The sequence below is a fragment of the Talpa europaea genome (assembly GCF_964194135.1).
Source record: "Talpa europaea genome assembly, chromosome: 8".
NCBI lineage: Eukaryota > Metazoa > Chordata > Mammalia > Eulipotyphla > Talpidae > Talpa > Talpa europaea.
The window spans coordinates 44,430,355-44,450,416 of record NC_140075.1 but is presented as its reverse complement, the minus strand read 5'-3'; the positions used below and the strand labels follow the sequence as shown (position 1 = coordinate 44,450,416).

Sequence of the window (20,062 nt, the reverse complement as noted above, 5' to 3'; positions counted from 1 at the left end):
TTTTGAATAGTTGTAACTAATCTCTAAGAAAAACTGTAGACACTGTATTTTCATGAAGTGTGGCCTGAAACTCACTGGGATTCAATTGCTCTATGCCACTGACCAGAAGAGTCAAATAATAGAGAAGCAAGTCAACAGAAATAAAATTAAAAAGTCAGAATGGGAATACAGCCAACCAGAAAAGGGAAGACAATCAAATACGCCCTCACCACACATGAAACTAACACTAAGCACAATGCATCTGGGACAGGATATAAATGTGTTCTTCATTCATTAAAACTCTGTATTTGTTGACATTTTTGGCATAATAACCCACACATTATAATCTGAATCTCCCATCTTTTTTCCCCATTTTCCTTAACATCTCAATATATTTTGGGAATATTCTTAAGGAAAGGCTTCCAACTACTATCTAACATCTGAGTTTCTTCAATTGTACAAGATGAGCCAAGGGCCTCCCCGGTGGCGCAGCGGTTGAGCACTGGGTTGCGAAGCTGCCCGCGGCCTCTGTGGCGCAGGTTCGATCCCCGGCTGCTCCCGGGCCACCGGAGGAGGGTCCCACATGGCGCGCAGACCTCTCCTGCCACCCGCTGCTCCCCTCAGCAGTGTACTTCGGTCCTTCTGCCTGCTCTGCTCTCCGCTCTGGCTCTGGTGAATTCTCTCACCCTCCCGCGCTTCTGACTGTACCCAGTGCATGTATAAACAAAAAAAAAACAAACAAATAAAGAAAGAAAGAAAGAAAACATGCCTCTATATATATATAAAAAAAAAAAGATGAGCCAAGATCCGTTTTAAGCTTCAAAAGCCAATACATCCATCCTATCTAGGCCCAGCCCAAATAACATACAGAGAGACAGACCAAGGCTTATAAAAGGTTTTGCGGAACTAGACAGAGACAGTAGCCTCACTAGCTACTCCTGAATTCTTTTTGTTTTTCTTCTATGTTCCATGTTTCTATGTTTCTCATGTTCCATGATTAAAAACAAACTTTCAACCAAATTCTTGAAAGCCTATAATGGAGGAGGGACACTATGGAAAGCTAACTTCAGTTTTTCAAGTGTGTAGCATTTGTTTCTATTATATATTAAAATAAAGATGTCATACACACTAGACCAGGGACTATTAAAACAAGCCAAAGAGAGTCAGAGTCTTACAGTTTCATGCTATTTGTGACACATTCTATTCTGCCAATGCTTTTTCTTTTCTTTTTTTAAAAATATTTATTTATTTATGCATACAAGAGCTGGGGTACAGAACACCCAGCTCTACTGAAATACACTGCTGAGGGGAGTAGCAGTCAAAACAGTAGAGGTCTGCTGTGCCATGTGGGTTGGCTCCCTGGCTGGGGATCAAACTCATGCTGCCAAGGCTATTGATAGCTTCATAGTGTTGAAACTTAACCCCTGCACCACCAGAGAGGCCCCTCCACCAGTGCTTTCAAAGGAAAAAGCATGGTCCTCATCCCTGCCATGGTGCACTAAAAATAATTTAAGACAGAATTCTTAAAATCTCAAAACAAAATCAAATGACCAAAAAAAAAAAAAATCTCTTTTTCTAAACCTAAACTGACTGTGTTAAATAAATCTTTTCTACTGTGTCCTTTATTGACCTTTGGAACCATTATCTTCAAGGCAATCCATTATGATACAAATCATATATATTATACATTGCTATGCTATCATGAGTACGCATGCTGAGAAAGTTATAACTTTGTAATTTGCTAGGCAATTTAAGAGTCATTTTCACTTTTTCCAAATTTTCAGTCTATTATGACATTAATAATCTAAACATTTTTCATTAGAAATATCAGAATAATTTGGATCTTTAATTTCTAAAAATAATTCATTCATTATACGAATGGGGCCTCCCAGGTGGCCTAGGGGTTAAGTCTCAGTGTTATCACCACTACCTGCCATAGTTTAATCCCCAGTCAGGGAGCTAACACACATATGGCACAGCAGACCTTTCCTCCTCACCCATTGCTTCCCCTAGCATTGTATTTCGGCAGATCCACCTGTTCTGCTCACCCGTCTCTGTTGAATCCTCTCACTCCCCACACCTTAGGTCTACACCATAGTTCTTCCATACATATACATACATACATACATACATATATACATATATATACACACACCAAAAAAATCATATGAATGAATGGTATGATGACCATTTTAACCTCTTTAATTTTGATCCTTCACAAATTAATGCTTTATAAGCATTCCATGCTCATGACTTGGAAAAATTAACACATTAAAATGGCTATGTTACCTAATACAACATACTGATTCAATGAAATCTCTATCAAGAGCACTTTGGTCTTCTTTTTTAGAAATATAACAAAATAAAAAGTAAAAAAAAAATTATTTGACACAAGAAAACATCCCAAATAGCAAAATAACAGTCCTGAGAAAAAAAATGAAAAAATGGGGGTATCATATTCCCTGACTTCAAACTATACTATATAGCTATAGTAATTAAAAAACAGTTTGGTGTTAGAATTAAAAGAGACACACCAAAAAACAGAACAGAATTGAGAGTACAGAAATAAAACCATATGCAGGGCCTCCCCAGTGGCGCAGTGGTTGAGCGCTGGGTTGCGAAGCTGCCCGCAGCCTTTGCAGTGCCGGTTCGATCCCCGGCTGCTCCCCGGCCACCAGAGGAGGGTCCCACATGGTGCGCAGACCTCTCCTGCCGCCTGCTGCTCCCCTCAGCAGTGTACTTTGGTCCCTCTGACTGCTCTGCTCTGGCTCTGGTGAATTCTCTCACCCTCCCATGCTTCTGACCGTACCCAGTGCTTGTATAAATAAATAAATAAATCTCGAAAATAAATAAATAAATAAATGAAATACATAACACCTGGGACCACCAGAATAACCTCACTTAGATTATCACTCTCCCTGTGGCACCAACTTCCTGTGACTGGTGAAAGACCAAAAATTGTGAAAAGATTTCCTAAAAAGAATTAGTATTTTAGGGAAGAGAAGGTAATTTTTCAAATCTAATTGAGATTACAAATGGCAGTAAATCTAATCTTCAAAACTCATTTTTCACTGAAGTGAAAGCAAGGACAGGCCCAGAAAAAATTTGTTGCTGCATCTTTCCATTCTGGCTCTGGAAGAAAGGTGAAAGAGTCAACCCTTGATAAAGTTTATCACTAATGAATTAACTTTGGTACCTTCTAATATTTTTCTCTGACATGCTTACTAACTTTCCCTCACCTTGGGGCACCAAGTACGTATAACCTGCCCTCATTAATATTTGTATTAAAGTAAAATTACTCAGTCCTTAAATACTCCATGTAATACTCCTGTAAATACTCAATTTTAAAATACAAGATGCAAGCTAAGATTATCTTGCTCTCCAGATGTTCTCAAGTTATTGGTATCCTCAAAAACACACATCAGGCTTTTGGCCTTTGATGCTTCCCATTCCCTATTACCCAAAGTTACAACAGTGCTGTGCATTCAAAGCAAAGAACAAATGTTGACACCAAAAAAAATGTTCTTCCCACTTGCTAATAATAGTGATAAACTGTAGTTTCCTAAAACTAAAAGATCAAAAGTCATTCTTGCCTTAGAAATACATGGATTTCCAATGATTAAAAGGGTCCTAAGTTGACTATTATAGCCTAGATTTCTATTAGAAATATTTTTAGAAAAATAATCTCTGGATATCCTTGACACTTCTCTTTCCTCTTGAATTCTGTAATCTACTCTCCTACAATTTTTCATGCTCTTTGAGTAATTTATTTATATATAAACTTAACTATTTTGTATAGTTACTTTTAAACTGCACTTTCCTTTTGAGATAACGATAGATTACATGTAGCTATAAGGAATAACAGAAAGAATCTTGTGTACCTTTATATCATTTTCCCCAACTTGCAATATCACAACCAGGATATTCACACTAATAGAGTTCACTGATCTTATATGAGTCCCCCAGGGTTTTTTTCCCCCCATTTTATGGTACACATATATGCACGTTCAGTTCTATTCAATTTAACAAGTTATGTTCATGTATCTACCACCACGATCATATTACAGAACAGTTTCAAAAGCACAAGGATTTTATAACCAGATTTTATCTGTCTCCTTAGCCCCCAAATAATAACCAACAATCTGTTCTTGATTCAATCATTCTACATTTCAAGAATAGCACATAGATGGAATTATAAAGCATGCAATCTTTTGAAAGGGATTTTTTTCCCCCACATAGCCTAATTCACACTCAAACTCAATCCAAATTCTTTGGTTAATATTTCATTCATTTTTCATTGCTGCATACTATTTCACTGTATGAGCACACCAGATGTTTAACAATTTATGTAATGAAGGATGACAAATTCATGCTCAAGTTTTTGTGGGAGCACAAGTTTTCATTTCTATGTGATAAACATTGAAGAGTGAAACTGCTAAGTTCTATGTAACTGCATGTTTACTTTTATAAAAATTGCAAAAATGTTTCTGGAATGGTTGCACCATTTTACATTCCCAGTGTAAACTGTCAATTCTTCAATTAAATTTCTTACTGGTGGAGTTAAACAGACATAATGTATTTTTTAAATGGGCATAAAAATTTATCTTTATAGATGTGTTTGAGTCTCTGATTTCCCCTAAGTGTATCATGGTAAATTTAGAAAGCTGAAGAGCATACTGTATAAATACAACAGTTGGAAAGCTCACATGAGCTGCAAGGTACTAAAACTATTGAGTGCAACAAGTTGATTAAAAGAATCATGGACAGATTAAAAGAAATGTAGAAACAGATATAGAGAGTATATATAACAACATACAATTTATGAATCTCTCTCTATATATACTCCTCCAATATTGCTAGAGAAAAGTAAATTACAAATAAATAGTTGTTACTACTCCAGTACCTGAAGATGTATTTTCCAATTACTTCGTAAACACTGAAAGAAAATGTGGATCCTTTTAAAAAAACTTTTGACTAATTTTTTGTAAAATGAAATAAAACTAAAGTCTATACTTAACATGTATTCCTACCTTGTCTAAACATACAGGTATGATTGTACATGCACACACGAGTAAAAATGCTCTGGATTTAGTGTTATGACTAAATGATTGCATAATTTAATTTCCTTGATACTGATTAGCCTATATGAAAGGGAGTTGTTTACTTTTTGTAGAGCAGAAGATAGTTCTTTGATGTGAACATATTTAATTTTATGTATGAGCAAAAAATTACGAATACTCTCTAGTAACAAATGTGACATTTTCTCTTAAATCTTTCAGACAGGATAAAGCCTTAAATAGAAGATGAATAGCATAGCAAATAGGATTTTCTCAAACGCTAACCACTGAGCTCCCTACATGAAATTTTTTTCTTTATAATATCAACCATCTGCTATATTTTTAAATTGAGGTAATGTCGATTTACATACTGCATATGATTTAGAGGTATAACTTACACCCTTCAGGTGTAAATTACCACACACACCCACCACTAAGTCATACAGCATTCTCACACTATCACTGATTCTCTCTATTGGATTCTTCTCCACAGCTATTCTCTGAAGATTTCTCTCCAAAGATTTCTCTGCCCCACTGCCACATCACCTCTGAATTGCCTAATTTCCACCTTTTCTTCTCCTAATATGATAGTTTAACACAATGCAGTTACAATTTTATACTGCTTTATGAGTTAAAAAAAACTTTCAGATTATAGAAAATAAAGGGAATAACAGGACTTCACAAGAAAAAAATCTAACATCTGCCTACAAAGTCAATTATTGGGCCTCCCCTGGTGGCACAGCAGTTGAGTGCTGGGCTGCGAAGCTGCCAGCAGCCTCTGCAAGGCCTGTTTGATCCCCGGCTGCCTGCGAGGGTCCCACATGGAGCTACAGACCTCTCCTGCGGCGCCCGCTGCTCCCCTCAGCAGTGTATTTTGTCGGTCTGCCTGTTCTGTTCCCTGCTCTGGCTCTGGTGAATCCTCTCACCCTCCCGCACTTTTGACTATACCCAGTGCTTACACAAATAAATAAATAAATAAATAAATAAATAAATAAATAAATAAATAAATCTTTTTAAAAATTACAAAAAAAAATTAAATAAAAAGCCAATAACCAATATCACATTTGAAGACAAAAACAACTCAGTAACTTGCCATTCCGTATAGAGGCAATGAAAGAAGGAAATTTTAAAAATAATACATTACACACCACAGACATCAATTACTATTACTAAAGATATTAAAATATATATGTAGATACAAAATCATGTGTTATGTTCCTCAAAATTTCATATATATAATTTATTAACTCTTCAACACATTGATAATTTTGCTACTATTAAAATATTTTTGTTAAATTATCAGAGCAAGATTGGCAAACTACACTACAGGGTGTGGAGCAAATCCAGGCCACCAACTGTTATTTTTTACAGCCCAGGAGCTAAGGATTTTTTTTTTTTTTTAAGCTGTTGTATAAGTAACTACAAGTAATGACTTTGCGTCATGGGCTATAAGACTAAACTATTAAATCTGACTACTTGGAAAAAATGTTTGCTGGTCCCTCATATCAGGAACCAGTATAGATAAGGACACAAGGAAAATTAACAAAATGTTAACTATAAATACACTAATTGGTTTAATTTGCTGTGAAAATGGCTTTGTGTTCTACTCCCATTTAATTGTAGCTCCCTAGAAATTTCAAACAACCTGAGGAGTCTAAGAATCCTCCAGAGGTATTCTCAAAGTAAAAAACAAGTATGTATATAAGAATGACTGTCATATATTTCATAATACCACACCATACATATGGCAATAGCCATAAAACATTTTTTCAAGAGGAAAGAATTATGTGAAGTTAGCTTCATGTAGGTATGTATATATATTGTATATAAGTATGCAGAGTATATCTGTATAATCAAAAAGTTCTAAAATATACACAGAATGGCAAGTTCTACTGTTCATAAGACCCAAAATGCCAAGTAATAACAAAACAAGCACAATCTGGAGGTTTGTGAAAAACACGCCATACCTCAAAGGTGAGCTATGACAAGCAAAGGCTGAATTTTCTAGGAAGAAATAAGCTTACTTGTGAAGTAAATTACAAAAATTGTGGATTAACACTCAAAATAAGCAACAATCTTTTGAGGCACTTCACTTAAAATGTGAGGCTTACTAAATAACAGAAATGCAGTACAAAATCTATGCAACTGAAGGATGAAAATACCATTAATATCTTCAAATAATAACATTCTACAGTTTAAACCAAACCAATTCAGGATATAGTTTCAAATTTAAAAAGTCACTTTCATTGAAGACTAATGAAAACTGGCATAAACATTGTGACCACTAGCCAAGCAAATACTAACTCTTCACTGTGAGAAAGTTAAGGGTCTGGGACCTATCAGTGGCAATGTCCCCTACTCCCAGTCTATTTGACAACCATGTATTTCTCAACACTCCCAACTGAGAACCACTGAGCTAAATGATTTCTGAGTTCCATTTCAATTAGAACATTTTATGTATTTTAGTATCTAAGCATTAATTTTTTCGATGCTCATTTTCCTTGTAAATGATGTTGGTATTTTTGCTAAATAATCACATAGAAAAAGTGCCCATTTGGAGGGTATATGATTTTACTAATTTTAAGTCATGAATAATTTGAATAATTTAACCACAACCACAATCACGACACAAAACAAACCTATCATCGAAAAACTCATTCATGTTACTTTATAGTTACACCTCCACTCACCGCTTTCCACTGATCATTTCTCCAAATTATAGTTTTGCCTTTTCAAGAATTTCATATAAATGGAATCACACAGTAGGTATGTAATCTTTTGATTCTGGCTTCTTTTACTCAGCGTAATGCCTTTGAACTACATCCAAGTTTTTGCGTCTATCAATAGTTTATTTCTTTTTATTGCTTAACAATATCCAGGAATTAATGTACCACAAGTTTATTTGCTTACCAGTTGTTGGGCATTTGGTTTGATACCAGTTTTTGGTATAAAGAATTGCTGCAAAGATTTGTATACATGTTTTTCAATGAACACATGTTTTTCTTTTTTCTAGGGTAAAAACTGGAAAACTATGGTCTATGGTTTGGCTTAGGTATGAATTTATAGCGAACACTAAAAGAGATAAAACAGTGTGATCTGCTGAAAATATTTACTAAATGACCTGATAACTTTTTTAAAAACCCTAGTGTAATAATACCCCTGCAAGCAGTGTCATTATCTCAGGCATTTACTGTCAATGACACTGCTAGTCAATCTTACTAAATACTGTAAAATACAAAGCAAAACTAAAAGAAATCCACTGAAAGTTGAGTATCATGCAAAAGATTCAAAATTCCCTGAAGTGAATAAAAATGATGTTAAAGAAACATTTATTTATTTATTTTTTTAATAGAGGCATGGTTTTATTTACTTATTTATTATATTTGTTTGTTTTGTTTATACATGCACTGGGTACAGTCAGAAGCGCGAGAGGGTGAGAGAATTCACCAGAGCCAGAGTGGAGAGCAGAGCAGGAAGAAGGACTGAAGTACACTGCTGAGGGGAGCAGCGGGTGGCAGGAGAGGTCTGTGCACCATGTGGGATCCTCCTCTGGTGGCCGGGGAGCAGCCGGGGATCGAACCGGCGCCGCAGAGGCCGCGGGCAGCTTCGCAACCCAGCACTCAACCGCTGCGCCACCGGGGAGGCCCTAAAGAAACATTTAATCAAACACAAAAACTTGACAGATTTGGGCCTAAGTTAGAGTCAGTAACTAAAGAGAAAATCAACAAGGCTTAATTAAATGTGACATAAAAGACATTTCTGTATTACCACACAATTTTCTGAAGGAAAAATGCCCCAAAAAACCCTCAACAATTAACTCAGTCTTTGTCCACCTAAGACCTAGAAGATAATATAAATTGCTTTGTTAATATTATTTTCCGGGCCTCCCTGGTGGTGCAAGGAGTTAAGACACAACCAATGAAGCTATCAGCAGCCACTGCAGCACAAGTTCGATCCCCAGCCAGCCAGGGAGCAACTCATATGGCGCAGCAGACCTCTCCTGACTCACCCATTGCTCCCCTCAGCAGTGTATTTCAGTCGATCTGCCTGTTCTGTTCCCCACTCTGTCTCTGGTGACTCCTCTCACCCCCCACCACCTCTGGCCTGTACCCCAGCTCTTATATGCATAAATAAAGAAATCTTTAAATAAAATATTATTTTCTAATTTTAGCTTTAAATTTCAAAATAAGCCTCCAATCAGACCTCTTTTCTCTATCTTCAGAAATTTTGGTATGCCTTTTAAGAAGTTCTGAGAGACTTAATAAATGATTCACTTTTGAAGTCTTGAGGAATCTTGAGTCCATACAGAGTACAGGCTGGACAGAAAAGAAGCTGTTAACTCATCTCTGGCTCAAAGGAATGACTTCAAAAAGAATGTCTATCAAAAGTCATTTAACCATGGAAAGAAGCTGCTTTTTTAAGGATGTGGAAGCAGCATCATACAAAGAGATGATGCTGCCAGAGATAGATTATTATGAATAAATGCATATTTATGGTAAAACACCCCAAGCCACTGGGGAATTAAATATCCTTACTACAGTAGAAGGAAATGACAATTTAAAACAATTTGGAAAGAGTTAAGTGAAGGTTTCTGGAAGTAGAGAGGAAGAGACAAGAACACTGCACCACTATTTTTTCTTACTCCTCCAATACTTTCTTGGTACAATTAGCCTCTCCAGTTCTATCTCATTCTCTCAACAAACACTTGTTTGGGGTGGGGGGCAGGTGAAACTATTTGAACCCTAAACCCACTACACCAAAATTCATTCTACTTCTAGCCACCTGGTAATGTGAGTCAATAAATACCACTTTTTATTGAACATAGTTTATTTCTGTCATTTGTTAGAAAAAGAATTCTAAATTAATACTGAATTGACAAAACACTACTTCGCAACAAAACTTTTTCTGATCACTTCTGGTGATGCCTTATTGTAATGTAATCTCTTCTGAATTTTTGGAAGATTTTCTTTGCATCATTCACATTATACCATGTATAATAACTATGAGAATTATTTCCCACATCATACTAAAATAGTAAAGTTTACAAAGGTAGACTGAATCTTACTCACTTTTATATTCTGCCATACTGTATTTTTATTAAGGGCAGAAAAAGGATGAATGGGTACATGAAGGTGAAGGAAGATGGAATGCAACCATTCAGCCTAGTTAATAAGGATCTAAGCTGTAGCAAAAGATATAAGAGCTGTAATGGAGAAAAAATGAACAAATGGTTGAACAAGAGAAGTAAATAAAAAAAGGGGGAAAAAAGCAATCCAGTAGAAAGGGGCTATGTGCTAAATCTGAATCAAGAGGGTTGGACTGATTTTTTCTCATTAACTACTCATTTAATTTATCTTAGCTTTTGTTTCTTCAATACTAACTCGATTTCTTTCACTCAATTTTCTCCTGGGGTCAATATTTTGTTTGTAAGCAGCCAAAGATCAGAGAAATATAGATCAATGAATATATAACTCATGTTCTTTTATGAGACTTGGGGTTAACAAAACACTGGAGAAAGCATGAAGACTTCATCCTTATGAAATGCTTTCAAATCAGACAGTAAGCCAAACTGTTTCCCCAAAGCAAAATTACAATAATTTTCACTATCTCATCTAGCAAAGCAATGTAATATACACCAAAGTTACATAGTTGTTTGAGTGCTGAGTTCTATTATGCTTTGGCATTCTAAATATGGCAATTCTATATACATTTTTTTTAATTCTAGGAGTTTCTGGATTAATCAGAAACTATAGTGAAAAAGCATCAAGAATACAAGAGTTTCATTGAAATTTGGTTGTCTGAAATACTGAATATATAGGAAAAATGTATTTCAATTAAATTCCCAGAGAAACCTATTTAATCCACTGTGAAATGAAAACAAAACATAGTAGCTGTTACCAGAGGGGCCCTTTAAGCTTTGAGAGAAATGAAGGTAGGGTTGAGCAAACAGATCCAACAGCAGTGGAAGAACAAGTGATTTGTTTTTAAGTCAAATACTAGCAGAGGTTTAATAATAATATACTTGAACTACAAAAACCTCCAACCTGCTAAATTAGCTAAGATGACTAAAATTAGTTATAAAAATATGTAGCAATTTTATTGACACTGTACTGTTTTACAGTGCAGAGAACTTAAGTGTTATCTTTTATTTTCCCATTAAAACAAACTACAAACATTTCCCAGTATATGCTCCATGGTGAACTAGTCCTCCAAAGGCTAATGATTACAAAAAGACTTCTGTGTATATCTAAATCTGGGATGTGATGGGCAAAGCAAAGTTAAGTAAGCTTTTCCCCCCTTTGCCAGAATCTTTAATACCCTGATCTAAATCTCTAAGAAAGGGCAGCATATGATATACAATGTTTTCCAAAGTTAGGCCAATTATTTTCATAGGTGTATCTCCAGACCAGTGCTTCAGGATAAAGCTGAGCTAGTAAAAACCTGGGAGCATTATGTAGAAAGAACCTTATTATGTAGAAAGAACCTTACATGCCTAATGTGACTAATGGGAAGAATATTTGACTAGGAACCAGGAGATATGGATTCTACATTGTTTTGCTATCTATTAACTCTGTGGTCTCAGGAAAAAGGTTTTACTGAGACTTAGTTTTCTCATTTGTAAAAATAGGTATTAAAATCTAGTCATAATCCCTTTCAGGGTTAAATAAAATATATTAAATGCATGAGATTATAGAATCAAAATGTATAAAATATGAAAACTTCAGAAGATCTTTGACACTACTCAGCAATACCCTGTCATAAAGGTTATTATGAAGATCTGGACTGATGTCCTAATTCTCAGTTCAACATTTTTTCCTTATATTACCACATGTTACTTTCATTATTATTAACAAAATATTTCTAAGGCAAAATAAGTTATCAGAAAGGAACATAACTGAAGGTCTCAGAAAAAAGAAAAATTGAAGGTAAAATCTCATCTTAAATTTCCCTTGACTCACGGGCACACATACTCTAAAATAAGTAAACTTTTAGAAAAACATGGAGGGACAGAAAGCTAAGAGTAGGTCAACCCACAATCACTTGAGAATCGAGGGGGCGGTCTATGAAATAATTTGTTCCTATCTTCAATTTACACATGGGTCCTGCCATCACCAAAAATATATCTCACCAACAAAAATAAAGCAAAGCAAATATTACTAAATCAATGAAAGGACCAATGGTAGAGAAATAAATCAATGCTGGAAAAGGTTAGGGATGGAGAAGACTATCTGGTGATATGACTGCAATGCATTGCTATTGTCAAAGCTTTGCAGTTTTACTATAATAGTGTACAGAACTGCTGGATGCTAATTACTTAGTGATGTGTCAAAAGGATACACTTATTTCACTTGAAAAATAAGCAAAAATGCTCTGTTCCTTTATTGACAAATCAATGGAATAATTGTGGTATTCATTAAAAAGAAAAACTGACTTACCCAACATAATAGTTTTACTTTCTGTTTAAAATACTTCAAAATATCTAAATGAATATAGAAATGCATGTTTCTGCAGCAAATTGTTCATTATTGAATCATTATCAACTCTTGTTAGACAAATTTCTCATTTTTCCAATGTGTAAAATCATTAAAGTGTTTGAGAGCTCCATCATGAAAGATAGTGGCACTTTATAACTCACTATTTCTTCAGGCAAATGTGCTTATGGCTGAACATAATATGCAAAATAACATTCCCAAGATATACAATTCCCTCCCCCCCCCCTTAATGGTGTTTTTTATATGTTGACAGCAATGATGAAATACATTACTGCTTTCCTATCAGCTTTAACTGTTTCTGAGCATTTATCATTCACAGCACCATTCTGAAGTGTTACCTGTTATGATGATTAGGTATCAACAGTTTCAAATGCTTGTGATACTACCATGTACATCTAAGTCATGCTTTAACAATTTAGGTTTTTAGCTTGAAAATCCCTTATACTATCAAACGGTTAGACAAATAACTACTGAGCAATATAAACCCACATATTTGGGTATCAGCTCAATTAGCTCATATCAAGTGGGACTGCCTGTTGCTATCACAGAACTGCTCTACAATTTTAGAGACATTCATTTCTGAAAGCAAGCTATTGTTTAGTAGATTGCTTAGACTAAATTGCTAGATTATCTAATTTAACCATTTTTACAGAAAGTAAGATAAGGGAAGTGTAGTAAATCAGACATTGCCAATGATGACTGAAATCCTTTTGAACATATCTGCCTAATCTTTTTTAGAGTTATTTCCCACCATTATAGGTAATTACGCATTTTTTTTAGATTACATAGTGAAAATTTGCAAAGAAAATGTATAGCGAGCTATACCTGACTGACTATACAATGTAGTTCACAAGAAAATGGATCTTTTTCATTTGTAAAGAAATTGATCTGTTTATAAATGTGAGTTATTTTTATTTCAAGGCTAATTTTATATGCTGATTTTATACATAGCATATGGAATATCCCATCAATACTAATTATTTATAAGCTGAAGAAACCAACAAGCTCATAATTTGTCCAACTAGGAAAATGTTACCTCCAACTGAATTATAGGAATATTTTTAGTGAAAAGCTTTTCAGAGTAAATGACTAATATACACACTTCTTAGAAATCATTTAATTCCCACCCCCCCCCCACAATTTTAACAGTCACCTTGGCTCAAAGCCATGCTAATGATGCAATTCTATAGAGCTTTACAATCATCTCCATGAGCTAAGAATAAAGGTAAGAACCTAAGTATAAAAAAGGGCAATTTCTGCTTTTTCACATTTCAGAGTTATAGCCTCAATTAAGGAAGCTTAGCTCAATCTAAAATTACAGAACAATGACTATAGCTTGTTCTAGCACATTTGCTATAAATTAAATGCTACCTGAAAAGTTATACTATAAAAGGAAGTTATCTGGAGTGTCATAAGTATTTTACTTAGATAGTAAGCTAAAGAGAAAATTCAAAATATAAATTAGAACGTTTCCTCTGGCCAAATGCTAGGATCATTTATTTTCTTCTAAATTTAATTCTTATTTTAACCTGGAATGAGAATTATGTATTTAATGCCAGGGTTTTCATTTGCATTTATGTTGAAACAACTTGTGATTTCAAACATAAATGTCATTGCTGATTAGATTTTTTTTACTCTTGTTTCATATTCAATGACTATGGCTTTAAACTGGTAACTGCCAGTAGTTTTGGTAGGCAAAATCCACACCAGAACATCAGATGGTATCTCCTCAAACACTTTATAGAGGATAAGGGAAATAAACAAAGACCATACAAAGCAAAACCATTTATAAAGAAATTACAGACCACCAGGATTTTGGATTTGGGTAATCCACTTAGATTAGCATGGCTGTGTCTTAAAAGGATAATTCTAAGATCATGATATAGGTCACATCCTTAAGAAACAGAATAAGTAATGAAATCAATGTCAATTATAAAAACCTATATTTACATGATGCCCTTGACAACCAGTAAGACAGATTAAATAAATCTTTTGTAATGTGCTCAGCCCCAGCACAGGACAGAAAAATAATGCCATAAAGCAGTCTTGAATCAAGTGTTGCAAAATGGTAAAATTAGTGCTTAAAAAAAAAAAAAGGAGTGGCATCCAAGCTGGAAAAATAATAGCTTGGGTTTATCATTTCAGATTGAAGAGCTGTAAATTTTTATGGGGTTGGGGCACAGGGTGGAATGTTTTGCAGAGTATAGGAGAAAATACAGAGAATAGCTAACCTTAAAGGTTCTGTGAAAATATGACGACCATGTTTAGGTGATAGGTAATGTTCTTCAAAGCACAACTTTTCTTTTGCAAAATAAAACTTTAAAAATCTCCAGTAAGAACCTAAGCACTTGAAACAAAAGACATGATATCTAAACATACTATTAAGTTTTAATCAAGTAGTGCCAAAAGATCATCCAATATGAGTAAAAATCTGCTTAAAACCTAAAATCTCTGCTTGCTATATTTTAAATTATCACATACATACAATCAATAAGATAAATAAGTCATAAATGTCTTGGAAACACTTCTCTGCTCAGAAAGCAGAAAGTGTAAATGATTGAGGTCACAAAGACACTACCAATCAACAGTTAAAATATTGCTGCTTCCTTTTTTGATAACAATGATAATAATGCTCTAAGAGAGCATCCACCAATTCTGGGTACTTGCATTTCAAACTGAGTTAAGCGAGGAAAGCCTGGATTTACACAGAAACACAGAATCACTCTTTTACTTATGTGTCTCTGCTGGACAAGGTGATAAAAAATGTCTCTGGTCAAAGAGGCTTTGAAAATACTACTTGCAGAAAATTACCAACTTACCCATCAGATTTGAGTTCATGAAAGGTGTTGGGGACAAGCCTTCGTGGGCCCCTAATCGACTGTCATTCAAGTGATCACTGAAATGAGGGCTGTCTGTAAAACCCTAGGGGGAAAAAAAAGACCAGAGTATTAAAGAGATTATTTGGCAGTTCTGCTAATTGAACATAATGACACTCACCTAATTAATATTCAGCCTTACAACTGGTTATTCCTAACCAAGTTCCTTGCTCATTTCTTGAAAAACTAAATAACAGAAGCGCTCCGTTTATTCTTTTTTAAGGTTTTATAGAAAAAGTTCCTTTACTGATCTTAACTTAGCCCTACAATCTATTTACATCCAAAAGAAAAGTTCTATAGATTTAAAAAAAAAAAACTAGGAAAATATATTTCTAAGTTGTAATAAACTAGGAAAAGGTTTGTTTATACCCTCTTTCTTTCTGTTCTCATAACATACAAATACAGGGTTAGACAGTTACAAATTTTACTTAAAATACTATAAAGAATCCACAAACAATATACTAAAAATAAATCCTTTCCTAAATGTCAAACAAAAATTTAACAAAAAAGTGTTTATACGTCTTTTAATACTAGTACAAGAAATACTTCTATAGAAACTGACATTTAAAATGGAAAACAAAAGAACCAGTTGATTTAAATTAAGAGTCAGAAAAAAAACTGCTACATCATATAAACAGTAAAGCTAATGTTATTAGTTCATAATAGCTGTTATTAAATTTCTCCTTATAGCTTAAAACATCCTACTTAAAAGCAAAAGGGGGGGGGAGATAGAAAAATTTACAAATATAGCAATTATGACAGAACCACTGTGATTAAAAACTGTTCTGATTCTCAGACTCTTACATGCACTAAGCACAGCTTCACCTCCAAAATCATAATACTACTTTTAAACCTACCCTAATGACAACTACCACCATTTTAACAGATTAGAAAAACTCAGAAGAGGCCTAAACAAGAAAGAAAACTGCCCTAGCTCACAGAAACCAGGAAAAAAAAAAAAAAAAAAGGAATCTCCTGGGACTATAAAATCATCAATCACTGAACATTTATCATTACCCAGACTTCTGGCTAACATTCAAAAAGACATTAATGGGGATGAAACAGGCCTCACTATCTTTGCAAGCATGCCTGTCAGTTCAACCAAAGGCTAGGAACTGAGGGCTAAAAAACTGTCAAGCCATTACAATTGCTTGTGGATGCATGTCACAACTCCTTCTGCTGTTCTGTTTTAAAACTAACCTTCTGGGAGTGCTAACTCCCAACTGAATCTTTGCTTAATTTTTATCTCCCTTAGAATCACTGATACACATGTGATAGACATTCAAGAAGAATTTAGATGACATTTACAACTTGGTTATGACCACAAGGTGTCATGTCCTCTGGTAACCACATCCGTAGTTCCGTTTGCCATAGCAACATGCAGCAGAAGCTATGTACAAAACAGAATAGCTCCTAGTTAAGGCCACTCCTTGAAATTTAGTTTTGTTGCTTAAAGTTTCACACTCTTGAAATGCCATATCACATTTATATGCTATATCACATACATCTGGGTTTCCCTCTGCCTTTCCCTCCCATCTTTAGGCATACACAGTAAAAATAAAGCACTGAAAACTATTCAACAATCACTGAAATATTATTTGTCATCATTAAACAATATTACACTAGGCAAAAAGCCAATAGAAATGCATTTGCAGGTTAGTCACATTGTTCACACATCATCTGAACAGTAAGGGATAATGAAAGGTTAATTTATTATATGTGCTTAATTCTCTTCATTCTTTTAAGTAAAATAAAAAAAAATATTTTCCTTCATGACTATGAATATAAAAACACTAAGGTTTAAAAACAGTATTTCCTAACCCAAAACACAAATATATCTAGTTGTAGGATACCCTTAAATGACGGCATACAGTATTAACATCATAGATTACATGTGGTACCAGTTTAGCAATAGAGGGTATCTATCTCTAAGCATCCATAAATATCTGCTCAGAGAACACAATAATTATTTTACTATCAAACATACAAAAAAAAGTGTTACTATCTACTGTCTACATGCATTCATATATTACAGGGCATAGTAAAAGGTTTATAACAGGATTATCTCCCAGTGCACTCATAAAATTTGGAACCATCATTCTACAACACAGAATAAGAATCTATACAAACATAAAAACTCATACAGCAAGATCTGAATAAGGACCCTCAATATATTTATTAATAATTATTTGTGTGTATATACATATACACGGTTAATCATTATCAAATTAAATCAAAATTTGAATCTTTTTTCCTAACACCTCAAAGTTCACCTTAGTACATAAACTTTTCTTGAAAAGTCAAAGCCCAAGATGCAAACTAATGCTGCAGGAAGGAACAATGAAACTGTAATTTTAAATTTCATAGTTTTAAGGTCTAATATATACCCAAATCTCACTTAAAAGCCTAGAACTGGCTAGTGTTTGAGATTGTTCTTGTCATTGCTTCCAGATAGTGACAGCTACCCAAAAAATAATTTTGGTAAGTTGTAATTTACCAAAAATTTTTTAAATTACAAAATAATTTACATTTAAATAAGATCAGTAACTGTTTGAAATCAATTCCAGAAATGTACACAAAATCCCTCAATCAGCATTTATGTATCAACTAGCTGGATGATACCAAGAACGGTGCTGTGCAAACTGCAATGTTCATATCAGCTGGCGAGAGATCTTGTTAAAAAGCAGATTAAGAAGCCTACGATATATTCGGTATTTTAAACATGATGCTGATGCTCCTGCTTCACATACTTCTCATAACAAGAACCTAAACAGTATGGAAAAACTCAAGCCTAGAAAGGTGATAGCCAGGTATTCCTCTGCCAGAACCTCATTAAAACGAGATGTTTCTGGATATAAAGTATAAATTAGGGGAAAGCCCCACAATTAGCAATTAGAAAAACAAGTCTTTTTATGTATGTAGATTATATTCATCCATATAAATTTAAGTAGAAGACAGATGTCAAATAGAGGTTTAAAAGAGATGGGTTAATCAACTAGAAGTTTAAATAGCAGACTCCTGAAGTACTACATGGTGTTATGCAATGAGCATGGATACCCACAAGCAGACAAGGTAAAAAGGAAGAATGCCGTAATAATGTAATCATGGGGAATTGCATGTAAAAAAAAAAGGTAGGGAAGGGTGCAGTAAAATATAATGACCAGCCAGAAGCAGAGAAAAAGCAGCAGAAGTTGACAGGACTAAGTGAAGGGTTGATGTGACAAGACAGGAACAAAAATTAAACAACAGTTAAGGAGTCTAAGCAGGTAAACCAATGGGACTAATATTATTTCAATTTTGGAATATAAAGGAAGTAAACCACTGAGATCATTAAATACAGAACTATCATGGTACATATTTTTAGTTGATAGAGGAGTTATTATGATAATAAAAGGGGTCAAACCTAACCCCCAGAGGCTCCTAATTAACATCCTGAATTCTGTAAAATGGTTTTACCATGAAAATAACTACTAATAAAAATGAGATTTGATACATCATAGAAGATAAACAGAACAATAAGGAGGAGAGAGCAATACTACCAGAATCATCTATCACAGTAACTTTTAAGTCCACATTATGCTGCCACTAACCAAAGAAATTTTTCTAAATATACCCTGAAGAATTATTATTTCTTTTTTTTTTTTAATAGAGGCATGTTTTTATTTATTTATTTATTATATTTGTTTGTTTGTTTTGTTTATACATGCACTGGGTACAGTCAGAAGCGCGGGAGGGTGAGAGAATTCACCAGAGCCAGAATGGGGAGCAGAGCAGGCAGAAGGACTGAAGTACACTGCTGAGGGGAGCAGCGGGTGGCAGGAGAGGTCTGTGCACCATGTGGGATCCTCCTCCGGTGGCCGGGGAGCAGCCGGGGATCGAACCGGCGCCGCAGAGGCCGCGGGCAGCTTCGCAACCCAGCGCTCAACCGCTGCGCCACCGGGGAGGCCCAAGAATTATTATTTCTGTCTTACGATAAAAATGGAAAACACTCAAAGGATTAATGAATAAATCAGTTAATACATTGATTATAAAAACTGTTCAATTCTCTAGTTTAAATTGTATAAATTATAATTTGCCAATCTTAAGCAGTCCCATCTATGCCAGTGTAATACAGTAAAAGCTTTGAAATGCATGCTGTATAATGTACTTTATACTCTTCTTCATGCTCAATTCATGGTACAGAATTTAGCAATGTTAATCCCTGCTAGGACATGAAGTGATTAATCAAAGTTACAGGTTAAAACTAATTTAAAGAGCATATAATCAATCAAATCTTTTGTCATATCAGAAACAAATATTACTTACATAATAGTGTTCATTCTCTTTGACTTGTCTCCTCAAACATCTTTCCTTTGACTATTTTTTAAATAGCTCATTAAAAACTTTTTTCCACCTAATCAATAAGGTGTAACCACCAAAGAACCTCCCCAAGTTGAAAATAAACTCAAGATTTTCCTAACCTATGTTACCTTTTCTTTGTATGAAAATCACTGTCTACACCCATAAAATATTTACAATTCTTATCACTAGTTAAAAAAGGAGAGAGAGAGGGAGGTTCTTTCAGTGAAGGTTTACTTTCTCAGAAACGCTTTCCATGACCCAAATCAGACCAAATTAGTTGAATACATTCTGACCTCTCACAGCAATAAGGATTCCC

General features: G+C 34.6%; 1 protein-coding gene across 7 annotated transcripts in view; it reads right to left on the bottom strand.

Moving 5' to 3' along the window:
* TCF12 (transcription factor 12) overlaps positions 1–20,062 on the bottom strand; it is a gene marked incomplete at both ends in the record, with an annotated part of 325,036 nt that overhangs the window by 171,445 nt on the left and 133,529 nt on the right. For all 7 annotated transcript variants that reach the window (XM_084240807.1, XM_084240804.1, XM_084240806.1 and 4 more), the window contains one exon: positions 15,349–15,451. In XM_084240807.1, the coding sequence (XP_084096933.1) occupies positions 15,349–15,451 (103 nt within the window). The remainder of the gene's footprint in view (positions 1–15,348; positions 15,452–20,062) is intronic.